Here is a 26,065-nt window from a genome sequence, read left to right on the forward strand (position 1 = left end):
TGGGACCACATCTAAACTAGTGCTTTATTTTTATATAAATTGTTCCAGAGTTGGAACACAGTATTTAAAAAAATAATATTCGGGACTCCTACTTGGTTTCATAAACAAATGCTGGGGCACGCAGGAAGAAAAACATTTCACCCGGAATGGTGGAGGAGAACAAGCAAGCAGCCCAAACAAAAAATGAAAACCGAATACTGTAGGATAGTAGTTAAATGTTAAAGGTATTTGTACCGCGCACCGTCACCAACGGAGTTGGTCCCCAGGCGCTCTGGCGGATCTGCAAATTAGAAGGTGGGATGGGTTAGTAGGTGAAGCGGGAGTGGGATAGTGAGAGTGGAGTTCTGTTGGCAGCTTCAACTCGGTATACACCGGGTGCTGAGCTTCAGTGCGAGTGCCGGATCGATGTCAGTCCTCGTGTGCTGTTGGTGTGCTTATGTGTTGCGGTGTTGTGAAGTGTGTGCGGGTTTTTGTGCGAGAGATGGTTGTGTGAGATTTTTGGGTGAGATAAGTCTGCAGAAATGCTGAGTTTTTCATTAGTCGGTTATATGAAGTTTAACAGAAGCTCAGAGTGTGGCGTTTGCTAATCCTGCCATTCTCCTCGGGGTGGGCAAAGGCGTTACGCCTGGCAGGGTTTGGTTTGTGTGAGGCGCTCCCTGTGCTGTTCTAACACGCTTTATAAGTGTTCTGATTGCTCCTCGCCGTTGTATTCTAGCGAGCTCTGTAGGTGTTCTAATGCTGATGGATTGATTAATGTGGGTTGGGTGTCTATTCTCCTTGTGTCCTGGGGCTGGTGTGATGGACTCTTTTAACAAACTTTCTATCTAAATGTGTCTGCCGGTGTGGATATGGTACATCCGGGGAAGGGGGGAGGGGGGGTAATGGATGAGTCATTTAAGGCTTTCGTCCAAGTATGTGATCAGTCTCTGGAGACCTCCTTTTGTGGCTATTTCCCATGACATCTTATGGTCTGCCGTGTGGTCGGTTCTTTGGGTTAAGAGTTTGTCCATTTTGAGAGTGGCCGAGGTTGGTGTTATTTTCATTGTTGTTTTAATGTGATGGGCATTCTAGTGCGTTGCTGTTATGGTTACGCTGCGAAGAGCCATGATTTGAGAAGTTTCCTGAATGCTAGGTGGTTTGTTGTGTTCCGTATATTCTTAGGTAGGTCATTCCAGGTTTTCGGTGCCTGGTGAGAGAAAGAGGATCCTCCGAGTTTTTCTGTTATAGGGTTTTGGTTCCAGGCGCATGTCGGTGCTTGATCTCAGTGTTCTTGTCGGTTGGTGTAGGTGTAGTTTATCGCTTAGGAATTCTCCGCCTTGTCTGTGTATTGCTCTGTGCGTGATGCACATGGACTTGAACTTTATTCGCTGTTTTAATGGTAGCCAGTGTAGTATTTTAAGCGCTGGTGTGACGTGTTCTCTTCTTGGTAGCTTGAGGAGTCTGGATGCTGCATTTTGTATGCGTTGCAGTTTTTTTTAGAAGTCGTTCGGGCATGCCCAGGTATAGGCTATTGGCGTAGTCTACTCTGGACATGATCAGAGCGATGATGGTATGTGTTTTGTTGGCGAACAACAGGAATGGTAGGATGCTTTTTGCTGCTCGCAGAAGGAAGAAACATTTCTTGATTACAGAGTTTACTTGTGGCTCTAGAGTGAGGTTGTTATCCATCAGGACCCCCAATTTCTTTTACAGTCGATGATGGTTCTGGTGTGGTGCCGAGCTCTCTGGGCCAGGGGATGTAGTTGATGTCTCCTCCCTTTTTCGAAACAATCGTTCTCCGTTTTGCCTGGGTTGATTTTGAGATGGTTATGGTTCATCCAGTTGAATATATCACGAAGGCAATTCTCTAGTGTAGTGTTTTCTTCTCGGGTGTCTTGTATGTTGAAGATTATTTTAGTATCGTCAGCGTAGTTGTAGCATGTGAGGCTGTGTTTTTTGATGAGTTTGATTAGTAGGTACATGTAGATGTTGAGTAGAAGCGGGGAGAAGGAGGATCGTTGTGGTACTCCGCACGTGGAGTCTCTAGGTTTGGATTTAAAAGGTTTCATCCATACGGTTTCGGTTCTGGTTGTTAGGAAGGATGTGATCCATAGTAGGGCGGTGTCCGTTATCCCTAGTCCTTCTAATCTCTTTAGGAGGATGTTGTGGTTGACAGTGTTGAAAGCTGCGGACAGATCAAGGAGAATCAGGGCGGTACTGTTGTCCCAGTCTGCGTTAGTTTTTAGGTTGCCCCATATTGAGAGGAGAGCCGATTCTGTTCCTCTCATTGGTCTGAAACCAACTTGTGCCTGGTCTAGTAGGCAATGCTCTTCTATGAATTGTTGGGTTATTTTGTAGACGTGCGATTCTAGCCGTTTGGCTATGTTAGGGTATGTTGGAGATGAGTCTCTGGTTGGATAAGTCCTCCACGTTTCCTGTTGCGTCTTTGAGGAGCGGCTTGATGTAAGCTGATTTGAAGGCATGTGGTACTTTACCTGTTGAGATTGAGAGGTTGAGGAGATGCCTGTGGTATTCCATGGGGGTTCTTTGTTTGAGAATTGTTTTGTACATGTCCGGGGGACAAGGGTCTTCAGGAGAGCCTGATTTGTTGCTTTGATTTACAAGTGTGACGAAAGCCACAAAAGATTTCTGGGAAGTTTCGTAGCTTGTTTGGGTGTTCGTCAGTGTGGGTGGGGTGTCTGTTTTGTATGGTGTGTTGGATGGAGGTTATTTTGTTTTTAAAGTGGTCTGCTATGTCATTGCAAAGTTCCAATCATGGAATTGGCGTGTTGTTGCAGCCCGGTGGGTTTTTTATTTAATTTATGATTTTGAAGAGTTCTTTTTGGGCATTTGGTGCTCTGAAGATTCGGTTGTCGTAATGTTTCCTCTTTGCTTTTTGTATTTCCTTTTTATATGAGCCGATCTGTTGCAGGAATTTCAATTTGTTTGCAGTGGTGTTGTTGGTCCTCCATTCAGATTCTAGTTTTTGGTTTCTTTTCATGGCGTTGAGTAGTGAGGTGAACCATTTTGCTGTTTTCTTACGTGATGGGGTGAAGGGCTTTTCTCTGGCGAGATCATCTAGAGTTGTTGCGATCCAGTTATGGAGTAGGGCAACTTTTTTGTCTAGGTCTGCTTCGTCCATGCTTGATGCTTGTGGTTTGCTGAGTACTAGGAGTTCGGTTAGGTTGGAGTTTATTGTTCCCCAATTTTTCTTCATCATGATCAGTGGTTTTTCTTCTGGCTTTTTTGGTGGAGCGGCCATTGCGATTATGAATGGAATGATGAGTTGGCCGCTCCAAAGTATTTGAATTGGGTGTGCCGTGGTGATGAGATCCTTGTTGGCGAAGATTGTGTCAAGTGTGTGAGCTGCTGAGTGTGTTGCTCCTTTGACTAGTTGTTGTAGGTTCATGGCTGCTAGTTGGGTGGTTAAGGATTTTTGTGTGGTTGTGGCTTCTTCATCGAACCAGATGTTGAAGTCTCCGAGGATGATCAGATGATTGTACTTGATGGCTAGAATGGTGATTGCTTCTGTGAATGTGTCTATGAAAGTTGCATCGTAGGTTGGTGGTCTGTATATCAGTATGAATTTCAGGTTCGTTTTGGGGTTTACTGATAGCCGTAGTATTAAGGATTCGCATTTATCGATGTTCAGTGGATCTTCCATTTTGATGGCCAGTTCCTTGTGGATGATCGCTAGATTCCCCGCCCCCCCCCCTCTTTTGGACTTCCGGTTTGCTTGGATGCATTTGAAGTCTTCAGGCAGCTGTTGAGGGTGATCTTGTAGTTGTCTAGCCATGTTTCGGTTACAAATAGGATGTCTATGCCTCCTGATAGGAGGAGTTATATTTCAGTTGAATGTTTGGACATTGACCTTGCGTTTATTAAGTTACAGTGGATTCTCTGGGTGTGATTTTGTTTTGAGGTTTTTCATTGTTCAAGTTTGTAGTTGTCTGGTCGTGGTGTTTCCTCATTGATGTTGGTAGGTTGAAGAACGGCAACGGCTGCTTCTTCATTGAAGCGGTCCAATAGGTTGATAACAGGGCAGATTAGTCATGGTGTTTCTGCTGTGATGCTGCACGGATGAAGATCAGCGATGGCTTCTTCATTGAGTCCGAATGTTGGGTGGGAGGTAGCATTGTTGGTTGTCGGGGCTTCGCCGTATTGTGCGGGATGTAGTGGAAATCAATGGTGTCCCTCTGTTCTTCTGATCTAAGGGGTAATGGGTTGGAGCCCTCGGAATCTCGTGAGTGCTCCCATCTTTTTTCCGGGTGTTTCGGGAAACTCTTTGCATGTCTCGAGGTTTCCGTATTGAGGCGTCAGTGTTCCGTGGTTGTCGTGAGGTAAGGTGTGAGGTATAAGGATTTTTCTCACAGATTTTGTTCCGGTTATGGCTGCGTTAGGCGTGTTTCCTTCCAATAGGGCTGCTTCTTCTGGGTTCTGTCGGTGATGTGTGTTTGCATATCTTGTTCTCTTTCTCTGCGTCCTCTACTGGGTTGGGCCATTTTTCAGTTTAAGGTGCAGGCGTAGTAGGGTAGTTGGTCCTCTATGCTGTGTTGTGCAGGCGCAGATATATATATTTTTTTCCTGGATACGGTGGGGTGCTCTCTGGCTCAGTCTGTCATTTCTGTCGGTGTGTATGGTGTGTTTCCTAAGGGTGCACTGTCGGGGAGGGTTAGGGGGTTAAACAGTCTGGTGGAGTGGGACTTAATTAAGCTAGGTAGTGGTGGGCTTCCTTAGTTGGTCCATCGTTGGACAAAAAGGATTCTCTGGTACTCTGTTGAGAACACAGATTATTCCTAAGTGCCCAGGCAGATGAGTGAAAGAGCGATCTGTCCCTTAACCATCCTCGGTAACAGTGGGGCGACACTGCTGTGGACCAAATCTCTGCTGGCTGTGCAATGCAACCAGGATCTTGTTGACTAGAGTTGAAGCACACCCTTGTAGGTGCTAGACAACTTCCCAGACGGAGGTGCAGAACTTAGTGCTTACTTTGTCCCCAGAAACCCTGAACTGGGCCTCCCAGCAACCCAGAAATAAAAAGCAACCCTATTTTACCACTTCAACATATCAGCTATAGGACCCACAGTCCTGCTTTCAGCACTATTTTTTGAACCGCTGACCTGATCTATGTGGGTTTATTTACCAGCCCCAACAGAAATCCCCTGCATCACAGAACTGAATTTCAGCAGTTCCAAAAAAATGGCTGTGCTGTGTCTGCGCAGCACATATGGGGCGAGAGTTAAACACCCCCGCCCCGAAGAATGGCCGCACTTTGTTTTGTGTGAACCTAAAGAAAATATCTTAAATAGGCAGAATGGCTCTGCGCTGCTGGTCTGTTATCTCAAAAACTCAAAGCTGCACAAGAAAAAGTCCTGTATTTAAAACAACCTCGCACTGGTGCTATTTTCATCTTCAAAACATCTCACAGTTTTGGTCTAAGTAAAACACAGCCATCTCCATCTATTTCATGTTGAACACCATCAAATGAGGGCCATCCCCCAGAACGGCATTGTTTTTGTCAAATAAAGTCTGAAGAGCAATTTCATTTCAGTCTGCATGGCTAGGATTCACTTTGGAAACAAATTAACCCAAAGTACTTCCAAAGAAAGCTCACCCTCTCTATCTTGCTATATGTCAATTACACAAACATTTTTCGTCTTGGCCTCCCATTCTGGGGTGGTACGTTGAATTTACTCCTCCACAGCAGGAGTTTGGGGGAGTGTTGCAGGGGAAGTACCTGGAGTGACAAAGTGATCTTGCCTCCATTATTTACATTGATGTACCGGATGTCAGACAGATTAAATTAAGTGTATTATAACATTTTGCTGTATATTATCACCACACTGGTGATTGTTGCCCTAAATTGGATTTGTTTGGTTTTTCATTTGAATTTTAAAAATAAAACAATATTTCATTATTACACACCGGCCTGTTTCATGGTCCATTGCGACACAGGGTGGGAGACGGGTTGGGTGCCTTTGCAAAGCAAAATCCGAAATCAATAAAATTAAAAGCGTTTTTATTGTGTGCCACATCCCTTACCAGTGGAAAGAGTCCTGGTCTGCAGTGTGCTGCATAGTAAATTCCGCTACATCTTCAAGCTATCCAGACAGTCCGACCCAATTCTGCAGACTGCATTGATCAGCAGCTTGAAGCAACTTACTCGAATGGCGAATCAACGGACTCGAATGGGGACTCAACATGCTGGAAACCTCAGACTCGCCGGCTCACATGCAGACTTGACTGCGCAAAAGCATTGTTTCGCCAAACACTACATCAGAAACGTTCAAAGCCATCAACTCATGAGTCTCCCCATCGGGACTGCATGACTCGATCATCTTTACACCAAAAGCACCTAAATACCCAACTTGATGCAGTTGTGCCCCAAATATATTTAAAGAGACCCCATCACCCTAATCGTTCTTAAAGGAGCATAATGACTTGAGACCCCCTTCTTGCCTTTTAAAGACTTGATGAGATGACAGCTGAAATCCTTTTGCCCGAATTCCCTCGGCACATCCCCCACCCCCTTCCAAACCGCCCAGCATCTCCTCCCCCCAATCCCAGTCTGTCCAGGGGGCCCTTCTCCCATCCTTCGATCAGTCCAGAGGGGCCCTCCCACGATCCGTCCAGCGGGGCACATTTGCACAAAGAGCCCTCCTTCCACTGATACGACCATAGGGGTCTCCCCCCCCTTAAAGAGCACCCTCATCCACTCAGAGGGCCTCCCCCGCTTCTCACCCAAATAGATGGCCCTTTCTTATTAAAAGACTGCATGTATTGTCTGTGCATCCCTTACAGGGGTGGGTAGTTAATGATTTTAAACAGTGTTTTCGCTGATTGCTTTATTAAAGTTCCCATTGTTCTAGACCTTTGATTGGAGATGTAGCCTGCACTATCAAAACAGGTAAAGGAGGTATACTGTGCCCGTTTTACCTTTATAATTTACATCACTGCTGGTTTAGTAGTAGGCGGTTTAGCCACTACTCCTCCCTGTATTCCTGCAGGGCAATAGTCATTTCGTCATAGAGGTCGCCAACTTTCTGGATATCAAAAAGAAGCAATTAGCAGATTAATACAAACCATTCATTCAAGTGAGCCTATTTCAAGGAGTTTTTCACTTCTTAAAATTTGCTCTGGGATCTAGATCATGCGGACATGTTTGTGTTTAGGATTATTGACTGCTATTATGAAGGTGGACTAATGGCAAATCATATTTAGAATTCAGAAGTTAGAAGTTAGAATAACGCTTGTGTATATTGAAAGTGAACACCAATTTACAAAGGGTGTCCCTTAAATATATTGGGGTACCCCTGATCATGCTCACCAGAGAAAATGCACCCCTCTAGGGAATTAAGGCCCTGAGTCTTCATCTTGCAAGGATAACACATTTAATCTGTACAGAAATGAGGGTGGGGGGGGGAGGGAGAGCAGGGGACTGTGCCCTTCCGACCAGCATTCGGTCTTCGGTGGCTGCCTCCTGCAGACTAATGGCAAGCAGGCGCCTTTATATACTGTTCAACTTGGTCACTGGATACCGGCATGGCTCATCCAAAACTGTTCTTCTTGCCATACAAGGGATTCTGCAAAGTCTTCCTTTCTTCATCATCAGCAATTCCTGGCAGTCATGCTACTTCACATATTATTAATACCTTACATAGACACACTGCAGCCCTGCAGATTTTTACAAACCTTGAGGCCTAACCCCCAGGAATAACTAAACATTTTTATCACTAATTTTCATTCATACTCCAATTTACTCATATTTGTATGTGGTCCTACAATCTCTTTTAAACCTGGTTTCATAATTCTGTATGTCGTGGATTGAATCTGTACACTCCTATCCTTAGTATACATGGGCTTTTGATGGACAGGAACAGCTGCTCGGCCACTTTGTGTGCTCTCACAGCCTGCCTGTAGTCTACTTTTAGCACAGGCTGTATTCCTTCTGGCAGAGAGCCTGCTTTGAGATTTGATTTTAAAACTACACGGAACAACATTTACACGTGTTTTCAGCTAATGGTTATTTGCACCTCATATTTAATACTAATTTCATTTAGTGGCTGGCCACGCCTGTATGTGATTATATTTGCATGAAAAAGGCTCTCAGTACTACAATGCTTAGGGAAGTCTTGCCTAATTGTAAAGCGCTTGATGGGTGAAGGAAGGCGCTAGCCAAAGCGCTAGCTCCTCCCCAACAATATTCAGAAACGTCGCCATTTTATCTTGTACCAAAAGCTCCATCTGGCATAGGACTGCAGAAGAACAAGTCTAAAACATTGCTGCCCCCTCCCTTGCTCCCTCTTCAACTCCTTCTCTAACACCTCCGCAGGGTGTACCTCCGATCTGTACCCCTCCCCGGAAGTTCTTCAAGGGTGGCAACCTTCTCCACATTGCCACTCTAAACTCTCGCTCTGCCATCAAGCACTCCTCTGACATCTGTCGCCTTCTTGAGGAACTGGACCTCGACGTCCTCGGTCTCACTGAGACTTGGTTCACTGCCAGCTCTGCCACCAGCTTCGACACACTCCTACCTGACGGCTACAAGATCCTCTCCGTGCCCAGGCCCAACCGTTCAGGGGGTGGTGTTGCCCTTATCTTCCCTGAGTGGATTCCTGCCACTGTCACTCCTACGCAGACCTACTCCTCTTTTGAATGTCTTGTCTGCCGACTTTCTCTCTCTCCTAGCCATTCCCTTACCGTGGCTACTATCTATCGGCCACCTGGTCAAATTTCCTCCTTCCTCTCTGAGTGGGCTGATCTCTCCTCATCACTCCTGTCCTCAACCACCCAACTCCTCTTTCTCGGCGACTTCAACATCCACCTTGATGCCTCCTGTCCCCCCACTGGTCTCTTTCGCGAACTCTGCAACTCTCTCTCACTCTCTATTCTCCCTTCTGGTCCTACTCACTCTGCAGGGCACACTCTTGATGCTCTGATCTCTTCTGACCTTCCCCTCTCCCTCCCTCTCTCCACTCCTCTCTCCTGGAGTGATCACTTTCTTCTATCCTCCCACCTCTCCCTCCCTACCCCACAGGCTAAGCCACCCTCTTCACTGCCACCCACCTTCTCGGTCATCCGACCCATGAAGCGCGTGTCAGCTGAGGCTTTCGCTGCCACCTTCTCGCCCCCTCCTCCCCCCTCGGCTGACTCCCACCCCGACACAGCCCTCTCCATGCTCTATTCCTCTATATCTGATACTCTCGACATCCTTGCCCCCGTCATGAGAATCCGCCTGAAGCCCAAAGCCAAATGTAATTCCTGGTACGACTCGGATCTCGTCACCCTAAAACGCAAGTGCAGGGTGGCAGAGAGGAAATGGCGTGCTTCATGTTCATCCTCTGACAAACTGGCCTGCCGCCTGCTCCAAAGGCAATACCGGCTCTCCGTTCTCACTAAGAAGAGAGCCCTTATCCAAGCCCGCATCTCTGAGGCATCAAACAACTCGGCCGAACTCTTTAAAATCTGCAAGGAGCTGGCCAACCCTGCTGCAGTCTCTACCTCTCCTGTCCCCTCACAGGCCCTCTGCACTGCACTGGCCTCGCACTTCATCTCAAAAACTCAGGATATCCTGTCCTCACTCTCCTCCCCTCTCCTCCCTCCCTCTCTTCCTGGCTCTTCCTCTTGCTCTCTTGCAGCCGCCCCTCCGCCCTCCTTCTCTTCATTTCCACCTTTTTCTGCTGACGAGGTTTCCAGACAAGTCCGATCTATGAAAGCCTCGTCTAAACAGGTTCACCCCTGTTCCTCCAAAACCATCAAGGACCACATCGTCTCCCTGGCTCCTGCCCTGGCTGACTTTTGCAACCACTCATTCGCCTCTGGAGTCTTCCCATCCCCCCTCAAGCACTCCCTTGTGCACCCCCTCCTCAAGAAACCCTCTTCCGACCCCTCCTGCCCGGCCAACTATCGCCCAATCTCCATTACTCCCTTCCTGGGCAAGCTCCTGGAGAAACTGGCCATCTCCCAGCTTAACCTCCATGCTGAATCTGTGGGTAATCTTCATGACCATCAATCCGGCTTCAGAGCGGCCAGAAGCACGGAAACTGCTCTCCTGAACATCCGTGAGGACCTGCTCCTAAACCTCGATTCCAACACTCCCTGTGTTCTCATTCTGCTCGATCTCTCCTCTGCCTTTGACACTGTCAACCATGCCATCCTGCTCAACCGTCTCCGTGATAACCTGGGTATCACTGGTCAGGCTCTGGCATGGCTGACCTCTTTCCTCTCTGGTCGACCCTCCCAGGTCCAAATGGGCTCCTTCCTCTCTGACATCTTTTTCTCCACCTGTGGTGTCCCCCAGGGATCCAACCTCTCTCCCTGGCTTTTCAACCAGTATCTGGCACTCCTTGCCCACCGCATCGCCGCCCTCTGCCCCCACTTCCAGTGCTATGCGGACGATACCCAGCTCATTTTCAGGCTACCCTCGGCCTCCTCCTCTCCTTCCCTCATCTCTGACTGTCTGTCTGCTATCCAGGAATGGTGTGCCGCCAATGACCTCTGCCTTAACGCCAGTAAGACTGAGATTCTACTCATCGGCGCACCCACTCCCTCCTTCCCTGCAGCTCTCTGGCCGGCCTCCCTTGGCCCCCTTCCTGCCCCTACATGCAAGGCTAAAAACCTCGGGGTCATCTTCGACTCCACACTCTCCTTCTCTCCTCATATATCTGATGTCTCTAAGAAATCACACTACCAGCTGCACCTCCTCAGAGGTATTCTTCCCTTCCTCTCCTTCCCCCAGAAGCTCACTGTCTCCCGAGCCCTGGTTCTCTCTAGGCTGGACTACTGTAACAGCCTCTATCTTAATCTCCCTGCCTCCACTCTCCGCCCTCTGCAACTTATCCAGAACAGAACTGCGAGACTTGTCCTTGGCCTCAAGCCCAGGGACCGTATCTCTCCAGGACTGAAATCTCTTCACTGGCTCCCAGTGGCTGCGAGGATTAAGTTCAAAACCCTCTGCATTGTCCACAAGGCCTTCTGGGGCTTGGGGCCTAAATACCTTCAACTCTCTCTTCCTAAATATCTTCCTTCACGAGCCCTTCGCTCATCCATCTCTAACTCCCTCATGGTCAGCCGCTTCTCGAAGCAACGCGCTGGGGGTAGATCTCTCTCCGCAGCAGGGGCCTCCCTCTGGAACAGCCTGCCTGCCTCCCTGAAACTTGAGGAGAACCATCTCCGGTTCCGGAAGCACCTCAAAACCTTCCTCTTCGCTTCTGCCTTCTCTCTCCCTCTCCCCTGCTAAACCTGCTTAACTCCCCACTGAATTCTGTACTTAACCTGCATCTGGGCCACTCTCAGCGACCTCGGTCCAGGGCCCAGCCACTCTCCACTTGCACTGCCCCCCTGGCTCCCCCTGCACTGTGGGACTGTCACTGTATCCCTACAGCCCCCTGCTCAGCACTTGCTCTGCACTTACCTCGCACTTGCCACTAGTTGGCCCTTTTTATTTATTATTATCGTTATTATTTCACTACGCCACTTACCTTGTACTGCACTTTTCCCCCCACCTCCTCCCCCTGCACTTTCTCCTTTTCCCCTTACCTCTGCACTTGCGCGATCTGAATGACACCTGGCCTAGTAGGATCGCTTGTCCGTCTTCCCCTTGTTTCCCTCCCTCCCTGCCTCGTCGCGCCTTGAAACACTTGTGTATAGGCGCGTTACAAATACCATATCATATCATATCATATCATATCATATCCTAAACAGACTCAGAGATACACCTTCAGCATCCTAGGACAAAGAACACAGCTGATACAACATATCACTGCAATGCTCGCACTAAGCAGGGCAATATGGTAACCATGCAGACCAAAGTGACGGCCACACGCAGTCAACCAACAAGCAACAACTGTTGCAACTTTAGAGCAGAACCTCTGCGGATGTGCTAAAAGGCAGACTTTATTGAAATATAAAATGCAACTCAAAGGACAACGATTTGAAAAGAGAAAACAAGATAGACGCTTACCATTAAAAGGTACTCCACAGCTCGATCAGGATTGTTGAAACTGGCCCTCAGGGCTGCAATAACCTGTTCTCTCTCATAACCCATGGACATGATTTCAGTCACCATGTTTTCATATGACTGCCCAGTCACTGCACACAAAAAATGGGTTTTAAAACAATAAAATCAAATGTTATGACACCATTGTCCAATTTTATTATTTAAACCATCCACATTAGAATGAGTAATTTAGCCACAAGATCATCATACTAGTTTAATTCTGGGTTGATCCATTTCATTAGCAATTATAGGTGTGCTCACCACAATATAAATACTGAACAATTTTAGCAATCACTGGCAAAGAAAGGTTCTGTCTCCTGTACAGGCATTACAGGCGCATTTGTCAGGCACTGCCTCAATATGTCCAGTTACTGGCACCATTTGCGAGCTGTTGCTAATTCACAGCCGGGTTAGTATAATTATGGCAGTGCCGTGCCTGCCAAATGTCTATGCCAAATGTCTATCCCATGCTTACAGGAAAGCCTGAACTGCTGGATTTGCCAATGCTTTTTTTGGGTAAATGTATAGTTTTCCAAATTAACTTACCAACGTGCAAGAATCTCTACAGAGCCGTTTAGTGGTTCGTATGAATTGGTCCAGTTTGGTGGATATTGTATCGTTGGGACCACAAGCATGCTGAAATTCATACTGACAAGCAGCCGTGCAGTAACGGATATGACAGTTTTCATTAGATGTGCAACTATTTCAAGAATCACTCAAAATGGTTATTCCAAAAATGTAGTGTGTTAGAAGAGAATTCCGCTTTATTTTTGATAATTGGGGAGTCAAGAGAGGGATTACTCTCCAATGTAATCAAAGTATACAAGCACAAATTATTCTACAAAACTACATTATCCATCCAAATAGACAAAAGCAACATAGACGCTTAAGCTGGTCAAGTGGCACAGCGAGTAGAGCGCTCGCTTTGACACCCGTGCAGAGCCTGTTAACGCAGGTTCGAATCCTGGCGGGGCCAAACTCAGCCTTTCATCCTTCCGAGGTCGATAAATGAGCACCACACACCGTGGGTAATAATAAGCAGCGCTCAGATACCTGAGGGTTTGTAGCGCTATATAAAAGCCTAATTATTATTAGAACTGTGACCTTACACTGGAACTGCTCTAAAATGAACTCTGCAGAACTTACCAACCCGTGGGCGGATGTCCCCATCACCACCGAGTCCACTAATGAATCAGAGCTCTGTGCCATGAATCAGAATTTTAGGAATTACCTGTGATGTATACATTTTTAAAGTCATCCCCTTCATTTCACTCATGGAGACTGCACTTTCAACACTGACTGAGCCTGGGAACAATGTTTGTATTTTTCCCTGAAATGTATAAGGAAAGAATTGTTCCAAAATGTGTTATTCGTTCTTGGAAGCCTTTGGCTATGGTTGACAAACGTTTCACATTCTCGATGACTATTGTATTTATGTGTACTCGTGCATTCATTTAAATATGTTCCAAGAGATCAAAATGAATGGATGCATGTTTAAGCATTTGGTCTTTTTAACATTTCTACTGCTGGTACAATTGTGAGTGTCCCTTACTATTCCATTTCCTACTGTATGTGGTATATGCTCGCCACCGGGTCTAGGGCATTCCACACATACTAGAGTTGGGTTGTGCCAATAGTACTATATACACAATTGTGCAGGCCCGTAGGGGGTATACCTACTTGATATGATATGGCATTTATAACGCGCCTATACACAAGTGTTTCACGGCGTGACGAGGCAAGAGAGGGGAACAAAGGGAGGACAGAACAATCTTACTTGGCAAGGTGTCATTCGGATCGCACAAGTGCGTGGGAGGGGGGCAGAGACAGTGCACTACATTGGAAAGATAATCAGTATCGGCCAGCTAGTGGCAAGTGCCTGGGTAAGTGCAGACACCAAGTGTCAAAGGCTGGCAGGGGGGGGTGGGGGGGGACTGTAGGGATACAGAAACAGTCCCCAATTGCGAGGTTGCCAGGTAGGCAGTGCTGGTGTGTGACGCTGGCTTACTAACATGGGTCAGACCTGAGCCCGAGAACAGAGGGTGTCCAGGTGGCCAGTGCAGTTCTGGTTGCAGCCAGGAGGTCAGCAGAGGAGAGGAAGAGAAAAAGCAGAAGCAAAGAGAAAGGTTGCTGGGGGTCACGTAGGTAGTATGGTTTTATGGTTCCCTGCTTCTCACCACCTCGCTATTTTATGTTTTGTCCTCATATGTTTGAGGGCCCACAAAGGCGTTGGCGATAGGAGAATTCTTGTATCAACATTACTGTTCATCTCTTTAATACGATTATCTGAGTACTTATTTTTACAGAAATTTCATTAAAGTACATATTTCTGAGTATATCAGTTCCCCTAGGATATGAGAAAGTCTGTAGACAGAGTTGCAGTTATCGGTAAAAGTCAGATCAGTCTCTGTTCTACCCCACAGGTGCAGAGACGGCAGCAACCAACTCGATGGGACGCAGAGAAAATTCTCTCGAACTCTAGTGCCAGATTCAAGACCCAGCAGCCCCAGGAAAACGCACAGCCAGATTGGGGCCAATATACATCATGGCAAAGGCGATGGAAGGGGGCCTGCAAGTACCAATGACCAAAGGTATCCCCAAGGGTAAGTATCTTGGATAAGCAACCTAACCAGGGCTCATAGGCAAGTACTCAATGTGGTATGCTCTTGAAAATACAGCTCAGGAATGGTAACTAACACCCTATAAGTGGCAGACCCTGTCACCCATGGACTTGAACAACCCCCAACCAATGGCAACACAGTTGACCCAGAAGAAGAATCTGCCTTCTCTGGAAGAGGACCAATCAGCCACAAGTGAAAATGGCAAAGATGGCTCAAAGAAGGGAGAGGACCCTTATCAAGCAGTTTCCGTTAGCTTGAGCTAGCTGAAAGCAATCCCACGCAAAAAACTGGCAGCTATGCAAGACATCCATACTAACGGCCGAGGCAGGGACGATGGCATTTTCCTACCACAAGGCTAAATTAGGAAAACTGCCAAGAAAAACGTTTGCTTGTCGGCAGGGATCCCAACCCATTCAGTTTCGAGGACCTGGTTGAGGACAGCCAGATATGGATTTTGTAAAGAATCCTACAGATCCCACACTGAAACCCTGCCTAATGGTTCCTCCCAGGTGGTATGGGAAGGTAGACGCTGCCTGAGCCTAATCCTGGGGGTGGTGTACTGCGGGAGGATCACCTGGGAGGAGACATGTGACTAGTGAGGAGATTCCATGGGATGAAGCACAGTATTTTTCCTCTGGAAGGAAGAATCTTCCTAAGGTATCTAAAGAGGTAATGGCTTGTCATTTTATTGTCCCTAACCCTCACATTAGAGCTAGGGTTGTGAACCCAAATATTGTAAAATCTTAACAGACTTTACCAAAAGAAGAACAAGTTACTTACCAACTGTAACGTTCTTTCGACTGGATGTTCCTCCCACGTATTCCTCATCTTAGATATATTCGACAGCTTGCTGCTTTTCGGAAATTTTTTCGCCAGAGGGTGCTGTGCTCGAGGCCGCGTAGCTTGGTCCCTCTAAGGCCACCGTCGAGCGTCGACGTCATCTGTCGTATAAAGGGCTTGAGCCGCGCCCGTTGGTTCAGTTCTGTTTTTTCGATGTTAAAGGTTGCATCAGTTGTATCAGGTATAGAAAGATGTCAGGCTCTTAAGTACAAGTGCAAAAAGCGTAAACACTGTACGGAGGGGTAGGTTGGGAGGTTCGATGAGGAATACATGGGAAAAAAATCGAGTCGAAAGAACTTTACAGTTGGTAAGTAACTTGTTCTTCGAATGGATTGTGTCCTCCAATGTATTCCTCATCTTATATAGACTCCCACAGCAGTAGTAATTTGGAGGAGGAAGTACCAGAGTTTAATTATGTACTGAAGGAAGGACGGCATTTGCAAAAAGGCCTCCTTGGTAAGAAGTGGAGTCTAAACAATAATGTTTTACAAAAGTGCGCATGGATGACCAAGTGGCCGCAGCACAAATGTCCTGCACTGGGACACCCCTCTGAAGAGCTGTGGCAGTTGCTATGCCCCTGGTTGAATGAGCCCTTAAACCATCTGGAGGCTCTTTCCCAGCCAACTTGTAACATTCAGATATTGCTAGAATTGTCCATCTGGATAAGGTTTGTTTGGACACACCAAGTCCCAATTTGTGTCCAGTGTAATCGAGAAATAACTGATCAGTTTGTCTAAATCTTTCAAGTCTAGAGATGTAGAAGCTGCGAGCCCTTTTAGGATTTAGTCTGTGGAATCTTTCCTCCTCTTTACTACCGTGCAGAGGAGAATAAAAGGAAGTTAAAGTAATCTTCTGTGAGATGGAAATCTGAAACTATTTTAGTTAGGAAAAAAGGCTTGACCTTCAAAATAACTTAATCCTTGTGGAAAATAGTGTGAGGTGGCTTACAAGAGAGCCTGCTACTCACTCACCCTGCGGGCTGAAGTTAAAGCCACTAGTAAAAGTTTTTAAAGTAAGGAGCCTTAAAGGGCAAGAATGTAAAGGCTCAAAAGGGGCACACAAGAAACTTTAAAACTACATTAACTTGAAAAGTTGTAGGAGGGAACAAATTTGTTAACCCTTTAAGAAATTGGACAACGAAGGGCATTTTAAAATATGAAAACTTCTACGGCACGCTTGAAGATGGATAGCGCTGCCAAATATCCTTTAGTAGTTCCAACTTGGAGCCCTGAGTTGGCCAAATGTAATATAAAGTTAAGCACCATGGGAGTGGTACATTGAAAAGGATCCACATTCTTATCCCTGCAAAAGTTACTGAATTTCTTCCAATGACACAGGTATAAGGATTTTGTTGCTGGCCTTATGGCTGAAAGCAAATTCTCCATAACGTCATCCAGAGGTCCCAATCCTTATATTTCAACCTCTCAGAAGCCAAGCGTGAAGGTTGACCTCTGGATGGAGAACCTGACCTTCCTCTTGCGAGAGAAGATCCTCTTTGTGGAAGACGTATTGGTGGGCAGTTGGACATGTCCGAAAGGTCCGGGTACCACGTCCTCCTGGCCCAATCCGGGGCAATTAGGATCATGGTTCTCCTGAACTTTCTCAACCTCCTGATTACATGAGGAACCACAGGGACTGGAGGAAACGCGTGAAGGAGTGGAAATTCCCAGTCCACTACGCACGCATCCCCTAGAGCTCCTCTCAGGGGAAATTCCCTTGAGCAATACAGTTCGCACTTCCGGTTTGCCCCGGTCGCGAACAGATCTACTTGAGGGGTTCCCCAAAGGGCGAAGATCTCTTGAAGGACTTCCTGAGCTAGCGCCCACTCGTGGGAGATTGTGCTCTGCTTGCTCAGAGCGTCCGCCGCCGTGATCAGCTCTCCGGCCAGATGAACTGAGGATAGAGAGATTCCTTCTTGCATTGCCCAGAACCAGAGCTGCATTGCCACCCTGCACAGTGGAAGTGCTCCTACGCCTCTTTTGTTGAGGTAGTACATGGCCACCGTATTGTCCGTCATTATAAGGACATTCTTTCCCTGTACAGAGGGCAGAAAAGCCTTCAGTGCTAGTCCGATTGCTCTCCGCTCCAAAAGGTTGATGTGTAGTTTGGACTCCGATGGAGACCAACGACCGCTGATTGTCAGATCGTTGTGTGGGCTCTCCACCCTGTGATTGAGGCATCCGTCCCTACAGTTTCTCCAGCCATGGTTGCAAAAAGGTTGCCCCTTGAGGATATTCTCCTTGCAAGCCCACCATAGGAGATCTTGAGCCACTTTGGACGGGACTTGTAGAAGATCCCACATCTCCCCCGAAAACTGGGACCATTGAGTCCAAAGGGCCCATTGCAGTGGTCTCATCCTCAGTCGAGCCTCTGGCACCCGAACAATGCAGGATGACATGAGGCCTAGCAACCTTATGAAGTCGAACGCCGGTAGATGTTGGGCGTTTTGAAACTTTGCTACCATCGGCAGAATGTGGTGAGATCTCTCCTCGGGAAGCAAGGCTTTCCCTGAGGTAGTGTCCAGGACAGTTCCGATGAATTGGAGTCTTTGGCTCGGAATCATTTGCGACTTCTTGTAATTGAGGGAGAAGCCCAGCTTGTGTAGGCAGTGACAGGCTAGATGTTCCTGGGCTTGTTTGGGAGAACCTGCCCTGATTAGCCAGTCGTCCAGGTAAGGGTAGATGTAAATCCCCCTCCCTCCTGAGACTCGCTGCCACCACTGCCATTAGCTTGGTGAAGACCCCCGGGGCAGAGGTTCGTCCAAATGGCAGAACTTGAAACTGATAATGAGATCCGCCAATTGCAAACCTCAGGTACTTCCTGTGTTTGAGATGGATTGGCACATGAAAGTAAGCATCCTGAAGGTCTAATGAAACCAGGCATTCCTGAAGCTGAAGAGCCTGAAGGATCTGAGAAAGGGTCACCATCTTGAACTTGTCCTGCCTGAGGAATTTGTTCAAATTTCTCAAGTCCAAGATGGGTCTCAATCCTCGTTCTTTTTTGGGGATGAGAAAATAGGGGGGGGGGGGGGGGGGGGGGGGAGAGTACCAGCCCTTGTTCCTCTCCGCAGCAGGTACGTGTTCTATTGCACTTTTCTCTAGCAGGGTTAAAATCTCCTGCACAAGGAGCGGGTCTGGAATTTTTTCAGAGTTGGCTCCCAGTGGATGATCTTGAAGTCTTTGATGAAAAGGAAGACAGTAAGCATGGGTCACCATCTCTAGTGCCCAGGCATCTGACGTAATGCCCCGCCATTCGTCCAGATATCGAGTGATTGTGCCTCCCACTGGGGTATTGTGGGTTAAGACCTCAAAGTGGCTTTGTAGCGGCTGCAGCAGTGGCTGAGGAGGTAGTAGCCGCTGATCTAGCGCCTCTCCCTTTGCCACCAAAAAAGGGTTTCCTCTTTTGGCCTCTCTGACTGGCCTGCCCTCTCCCGTTTCCAAAAGAGAAATAGAAGCAAAAAGGGCGACTCTTCCAGGAAGATGAGCCTGCGTAAGAGTGTTGCTGAGGTTACCTTATAGCAGCGCTGAGTGATTTTGCTGCCGCTTTCGAGGTCTGCAGCTTCTCCAAGCTCTCGTCCGCCTTGCTGCCAAACAACCTCAAGCCATCAAAAGGCATATTAAGTAATCTGGACTGTACACCAGATGCAAAGCCAGATTTCCTAAGCCATGCGAATCTACGCAAGACAGCGCTAGATGCCATGGACTTGCTTATACTCTCTGCCGTGTCCAGTCCTGACTTGAGACACTCCTCTATAGCCTCCTATCCATCCCTTACTATTGCCAGGAAACAATCCCGTTCCTCGCCATCCGGGATGTGATGAACTGCTACATTCAAGCAGTACCACAGGGTGTAAGTAAATCTAGCTAATGTACAAGTCACATTAGTAGATTTAAGGGTCATACTACCCGAAGTGAAAACTTTCCTCGCCCAGGCATCAATCTTTTTGTCGTCCCTGCCGGGGCATGGAGGGATAAGGCGATTGGCTATTTTGCAGTCGCAGCCTGAATCACCAAGCTTTCAGGTGAAGTGTGTTTAGACAGATACTCTGGATCCGAAGGAGAAGGTCTGTACTTTTCCACAAGTTTCTTATTTACAGCTTGTAAAGACTCAGGGGTCTCCCAATTTGTCATAACTCTTTTGAAGAGCTTTGTGGAAAGGAAGGATTGGGTCTTTCTAAGGTCCTTCATCAATAATATCAGTCATGTCGTCCTGGTCATACCTTGGAGACACTGACTTCCACCCCATAAAATCTATCACTGTTCCATGAGGTTCCTATACCCCGGCTCTGCATGGTGAGTGGGGTCAGGTCTTTCAAATTCTACCTCAGGTGAGGTATCTAGGCCAATGGCCGATTGTAGGCAGTCATAAAGGTCTGCCATTTTTTAACTAGGCTCTACCAGTTCCTCAGGGACTTCTTTTGTCCCAAATCTAACACCAGCTGATGTAATTTCCTCATCAGAGGTTTTTTCTTCAAAAATAGGAGACATGGATTAAAAAAATTCCTACCTGGGCAGAGGATTGAAATATTTTTCTGGTAAGGGTGACAGCATAGACCTAGATTTAACCATAGATGTCGCATTGGGTATTGGTATAAAAGATTTCCCCAACAAAGGCATTGAAGGAATCAACGATGGCTTTGATATGTTCGAAGGAATCCCTCAGGTCATCGAAGAAGGCTTTGATGTCATCGAGTAAGGCTTTGACGCCGAAGGGGTATCAACACCATCTTTGGCGACGAAGTAGTCGAAGGATGCGTCAAGTTGATAACAGACTTCGACGATGAGGACACCATTTTGTCCTCCGTCAACCTCGATTTGTGCACCGAACGTTTGTTTTGTTTCAAGAGGCACTGGAGAATCATCCTCCGAGGACACCCTCTACTTCTTGTCGGATTTAGCATGTGCTGTTTTAGATTTCCCTCTCTCACTTTTGGAGTGGACAGGGGCATGCTCTTCGCGCAACTTTTTTGAGGGGGTCAGGCTGCCTTCTCCAAATTTTTCGGCATTGAAGCCCTAAAGGCCTCCCATTTTTGGGGGGGGAATCATGCTTAGGACAACAAATTAACCTTCTGTCGGGCGAGGACGAAGATCTGTGACATTGCTTTTTTGATTTTTTAGATGAGGAAGAAGACTTCGAGTGACTCTTCGACCTCGACGCGCGAGATTTTCTACTCGACTCTTTTTGCTGACTTGAAAGTCCTCTCCCACCACTAGCTTACCTAGCTTGACCCGCACTAGTCGACCCGATGGTCAGGACTAAGGCACCAAAGGCAGTTGCGATGAGGATCCGTAATGGATATCTTTCTTCCGCACTTCAGACACTTTTTAAAACCAGTCTTGGGTGTTGTCGGAGTGGAGGATGAAGACATTTTAAATGAGATAACTGATGCGCCGCTTCGAAACTCGAAGCAGAAGCTCGGAAAAACGGAACTGAAACAGGCGCGGCTCGAACCCTTTATAAAACAGATGACGACGACAGCTGCCTTCGAGGGACCAAGCTACGCGGCATCGAGCACAGCGCCCTCTGGTGAAAAAATTTCCAAAAACAAGCAGCAAGCTGGCAAATATATCTAAGATGAGGAATACGTGAGAGGACACAATCCATTCGAAATATCTTTTTTGGTATTCCAAACTAAACACCTTCCTCACTCTCAAGGGTATAATGTAAGCAATTTGGGCATGTCTTTAGTAATATACCTTCCTCTGTAACATCTAATTCCCATAGTCCATCTCTTAATTTTAAGCAAATTAAATCTACCCCTAAAAGTAACTCAAATTTTACAAAAGCCAACTTTGTTGAAGGGAACTACAAGTCGCAGAATTCCAAAAGGACTGAAACGAGGAGGAGGGCTGAGGAGGTATGCAGTTGTAACAAGCAGTCAAGCCTAGCAGCAGCCAAGTAATTGGGCCTACCAGCGCACACATGAATGAACCTGGGAGGCATAGAAGGCCCCCTCAGGTGCAGGCAAGAAGGTGGTGTGGAAGGAGCTGGAGTGCAGGCTGTTGCAGTAGAAGCAGAAAGAAGGCACAAGGCTGGCAAACCAAGCTGAAGTGGGAGAACAAGACACACACTGGCTCCCAGTGAAGGATCTGATCACATTCAAGACCCTTACACACAAGTGCCTTACACTCGACGCTCCACCCTACCAATCCGATACCATTGTAAAGCTACATCCTCACGCCGAAAAAGAACCTGCCATACCAACAAACTACGCACCCTCTCTATCAAAAGAGCCAAACCAGGGGGTATTGGCTTCCCTCAGTTAGCATCAAAACTATGGAACGCACTACCCAACTCACTCAGCATTCAGGAAAGCCCTAAAAACCACTCTATTGAACTAAATCCCCCTCCTTTTCTCCCCCCCCCTCACCTAGAGGCAGTCCTTTACCATGCATGTTGTAAGAATGGACTTCCTGTCTATTATTAAGACTGTACTATGTAACCAAGCTCATTGTCTTGAAACAGCGGCACGATGCCTACGTGCTGCTGTGTGCTTTACATATATGAATGAATAAATAAAACTGGTGTATGTGTTTTATAATGACTTGACAGTAAGTGTGTGAGGTTAGGGATTGCTTTTATCGAATACATAGTGTGATTTTACATTTAGCGGTGTTGGCATCTGCTCAAAACGCTTTGCTCTGGTCAACTGTACGTCACACCAAGTCTGCCTACTACCGAGACTCCGACTAAACGCCCAGCTATGTTACTACTGACAGTGTGCTCAAAATTGTAGGTATAAACTGACTGTAACCAAGTAGAGTTCTCAGAGCTTCTCACAAGAGTAGGTTCTGAAAAAACCCTCTAAACAGATGCAATAAAGGAAAATAAGATTCCCTTCAAGTTTTCTGTCCCAAAAAGAGTCGGTCATCAGGCCAGTGGACCTGTACAAAAAACACATTTCCCTATTGATTTATGATTATGTATATGTGCAGTACCAATGGAACCAAGAGTTGCAAGACCTCTTCCAACATTGCAAGTTGCACTTAAAAGGACATGAGCGGAAGAGAATTTCTAATGGGGTACAAAGGGCATGCAGGATTAGGACAGACTGAAGGCAGAATGTGTGCAGTTTTGAAATCGAGCGATTGCCAGCATTAAAAAAAACATGCATGCAAGTATAGGCACTCAAGAAATTGCGCAGGTTTAAGGTCTAAAACCTTTTTTTAAAAGCACCAGCTACCTGAATGCTGCCACAGAAATACTGTCACATGAGGCAGAGAGAAATTAAGTGTTACTCACCGGAGTGACTAACCTACTCCTACTCCATAGTCCCCTTTGCTCCATCCTGAAAGGTGCGTCCCTCACTACGGAAGGGAAATTAACCTTTTTGGTCAACTAGAAAAACAACACTTTCCCTTTAAATGTATACGAGAGGCCCTCAGCGCGTGCGCTCCACTAACACCGATCGGCGCCACAACTCCGTCCCCTTTAACGCGTCGGCTGTATTAAACTGTTCAACCTTGCTGCTCTTACTTTAGGAGTTAGGATGGTGGGAGGTATGGAGGAAAGGGGACTCTGGACTAGGAGTACGTTAGTCGCTCTGGTAACACTTACTACTTTGTCCTGTCCCCTTTCCTCCATCATGTATGGGCGACAACTGATGAAAACGTGCTGGGAGGAAAGTTTGATACTCGATGCAAACAGATGACTGAGGACAGCCTGGCCAAATGCTGCATCAGCCTCGGCACCAGTATCCAGACAGTGCTTGCAGAAGGACGATGGAGTGGTCCATGTCACCGCTCTGCTAATTACTTGCCACAGTACATGACTTTGGAAGGCAACAGCCGCTGCTTTGGCCAATATAACTCTTTGCACTGTGCTTTGTATGCCTCTTGGATGGCAGCAGTCATCCATCTGGCTATTGAGGCCTTGGACGCATGTTCAGGCCTCGAGCCTACAAATGTGACAAATAATGCGGTCTTGCAAAAGGACTTGGTCCTGTCAAGATAGAATTTTAAAGTTCTTCTGACATCCAAACAAGAGAGCCTTTTCAGTATCTTCCTTGGGGTTTGGAAAAAAAGTGGGGAGCACAATCTTTGTTAATTTGGTAAGAGACCACTTTTTGTAGGAACCTGGGTTATGTGAGGAGCACAACCTTGTCCTGAAGAAACAGTGTAGGGCTCAGAAGCCATCAGAGCCTGAATCTCACCGACTAGGCAAGCTGAAGTAAGACCCCACTAATAACGTCATTTTGAAAGTGATCAATTGTATGTTGACTGTGGTCATGGGCTCTAATGGTCTGTGTGCAAGGGTGCTAAGATCAACGTTTATATCCCGGACTGGGTGCAGGCATCTGACGACAGGGTAAAACCTGGTGGTAAACCCCGCTAGATGCCTCTTCACCACTGGATTAGCCGAAGAGAAGGTAAACCTGTCCTAGTTCCTGTTGGCGCCAATGGCCGCTAGGTAGGTTCTGCAGGTGTCGACTTGGACTCCTGATCTGGCTAAACACGCTGTGAAAGATAACCCCTGGCCGGCCACTGTGGCGCTGTGAGTATGAGACGCAGCCGCACGGATTGGCTGATCTTGCAAACAACCCTGAGGATGAGAGTACGCCCACATTCCAGGGAATCTGTAGCACGTCCCCGAGGGAGCTGCACCCCGTTCCCCCTGCAACCCAGCAGCCAAACTGCTGACAAGCCTGGTTGCTCTCCGACGCAAACGGGTCTGTGATCGGGTGACCCCACCTGATGAAAATCTCTTGAAGGACTCTCGTTCAGTTGCCACTCGTAATCGTCGGAACCCATCCGACCGAGACTGTCCGCCTTGTGGTTTGATTCTCCTGGCAGATGCACCGCTAAAATCCAGATGTCCTGCTCAATAGCCCACTCCCAGATGTTAAGGGCCAGTCTGCAAAGGAAGGGGGCCGGGGGGAATAAGGTACCCACGGATCTGGTGCCCCCCCCCTTGCTTGTTTTTGTAATACATGCAGGTAGAGCTGCCTGTCCAAACGCTAATTGCACTGCTCCCGATTAGTGGCAGCAATGCCTTGAGTGTGAGTCAAATGGCAATCATTTCCAGCCAGTTGATGTGGTTTTGCTGGTCTGTCTTGGACCAGAGACTGTACTGAATGAGACCCCAGGGTAGCACCCCATCCTTGGAGTGAAGAGTCGTAGTCCAAGTATAATGCGTCCGAGTCTGTGAGAATGGTCTGGCCACCATGAGGTTTGCATCCTGCCTCCACCACGTGAGGTCCTGCTGTAGGAGCGCAGATTATAGTAACCGGGGGTCCTTTATGACCCGACTCCTGGTCCCAGGATGCCCGTAAAAAGCAGCTGCAGCCTCCTCATTCGCAGCCTGGTGTAGGGGATAGCCAGGAAACATGCTGCCATTGCTCCTAGCAGGTGCTGGCACCACCAGGCCGTAGTTACTGTTCTGCTGAGGAAGTGAGCAATGGAAGCTTTGATCACAGCCACGTTCTACTCTGTTGGGAACACCTGCTTCAGAGTGTCCCACAGTAGCCCCCAAAAACACCACAGTTTGTGTAGGGTAGAGCGGAGACTTCAGGAAGTTAATTGAGAACTCCAACTAGTAGAGTGTATTCAGGAGTCTGGCTGTCAAATACCTGATCTGCTCAGAGGACCCCCGTTTGACTAACCAGTCGTCGAATTAAGGATACACAGAGGCCTTCTGACCAGAGCAGGGCCACCACCTCATTCATCAAACTGGTGAATACCCTCTGCGCTGAGTTCAGGTCGAATGGCAGAACCTCGTATTGAAAGTGCAACCACATGATCCAGAAACTGAGGAAGGATTGATGGGACTGCACTATGGGGACATGCAAATGTGTCTTTCAGATCCAAGGAGCATATCCAGGGAAAGTCGGAAGCCCGAGGAGACCACTGAAGTCACCCACGAATCTGAGCACCAAGCTTGTCTGCGCAGGGCCAGTCGCCCCCGCCACCCCCCCCCCCCCCCCGACAGGGGTGCTGTGGACCAGAGAAGAGTGGTTATTGCTTTTTTGGGTCGGAGTCAGATGACGGAGATGGGGACTGAAAAAAGACTTGTTCGAAGAGTTCTGGTGTTTTCGCCTATGTTGGCTGGGTGACCTGTCCGGTTGCCTTGGCTGGCAGTCCTGGAAACCCCGGAAACCACCGAAGGGTCGGCCTCTGTCTGATAGAGTGACCTTGCGTGAAGGTTTTTGCCACTGGCTTAGTGAGAATGGCCAGGGACTTTGCTGTCTGTGAGCTGCTGCTCTTTTTATCGAGTACCTTTTTCCGTGGAGGAGTGGAACAAGTCACCACCCTCAAAGGGTAGGTCTAGGATCCTGTCCTGACTTGTTTTCTTGAGCCATGCCGTACACCTCATGTCGGTGGCCACACAGATAGCCCTGCTTGCAGTATCTACGTGCGCAACCGTAGACTCCATGATGTCCTGTGCCACAAGTTTCGATCATGTGCGTCCTGCCTTGAAGGAGGCTTGTCAGCCAGAATATCCAGAAGGAAGTCTGCCATCTCTCTCCACAGCCGTTAGTTAGCCGCTGCCATGTCAGCATTGGCCTGCCTCAAGTGAAATCCTGCGTTCGAGTTGACCACCTTACCCGTAGGCCTCAAGCATTTTCCCTTCCTTGCCCAGCAAAGCTGAAGTTGCAGTGCTCGTGGTTGAGGTCTGGGGCTTGGCATTC

At 47.5% G+C, this 26,065-nt stretch overlaps 1 protein-coding gene across 2 annotated transcripts in view; it reads right to left on the reverse strand.

The window, feature by feature from the left end:
* Nucleotides 1–26,065, reverse strand: part of RAD23B (RAD23 homolog B, nucleotide excision repair protein) — a 452,986-nt gene that overhangs the window by 170,104 nt on the left and 256,817 nt on the right. For both annotated transcript variants that reach the window (XM_069630819.1, XM_069630820.1), the window contains exon 6: nucleotides 11,942–12,069. In XM_069630819.1, coding sequence (XP_069486920.1) covers nucleotides 11,942–12,069 — 128 coding nt within the window. The remainder of the gene's footprint in view (nucleotides 1–11,941; nucleotides 12,070–26,065) is intronic.

Source organism: Ambystoma mexicanum, chromosome 6q, assembly GCF_040938575.1.
Source record: "Ambystoma mexicanum isolate Mex_15411 chromosome 6q, UKY_AmexF1_1, whole genome shotgun sequence".
NCBI lineage: Eukaryota > Metazoa > Chordata > Amphibia > Caudata > Ambystomatidae > Ambystoma > Ambystoma mexicanum.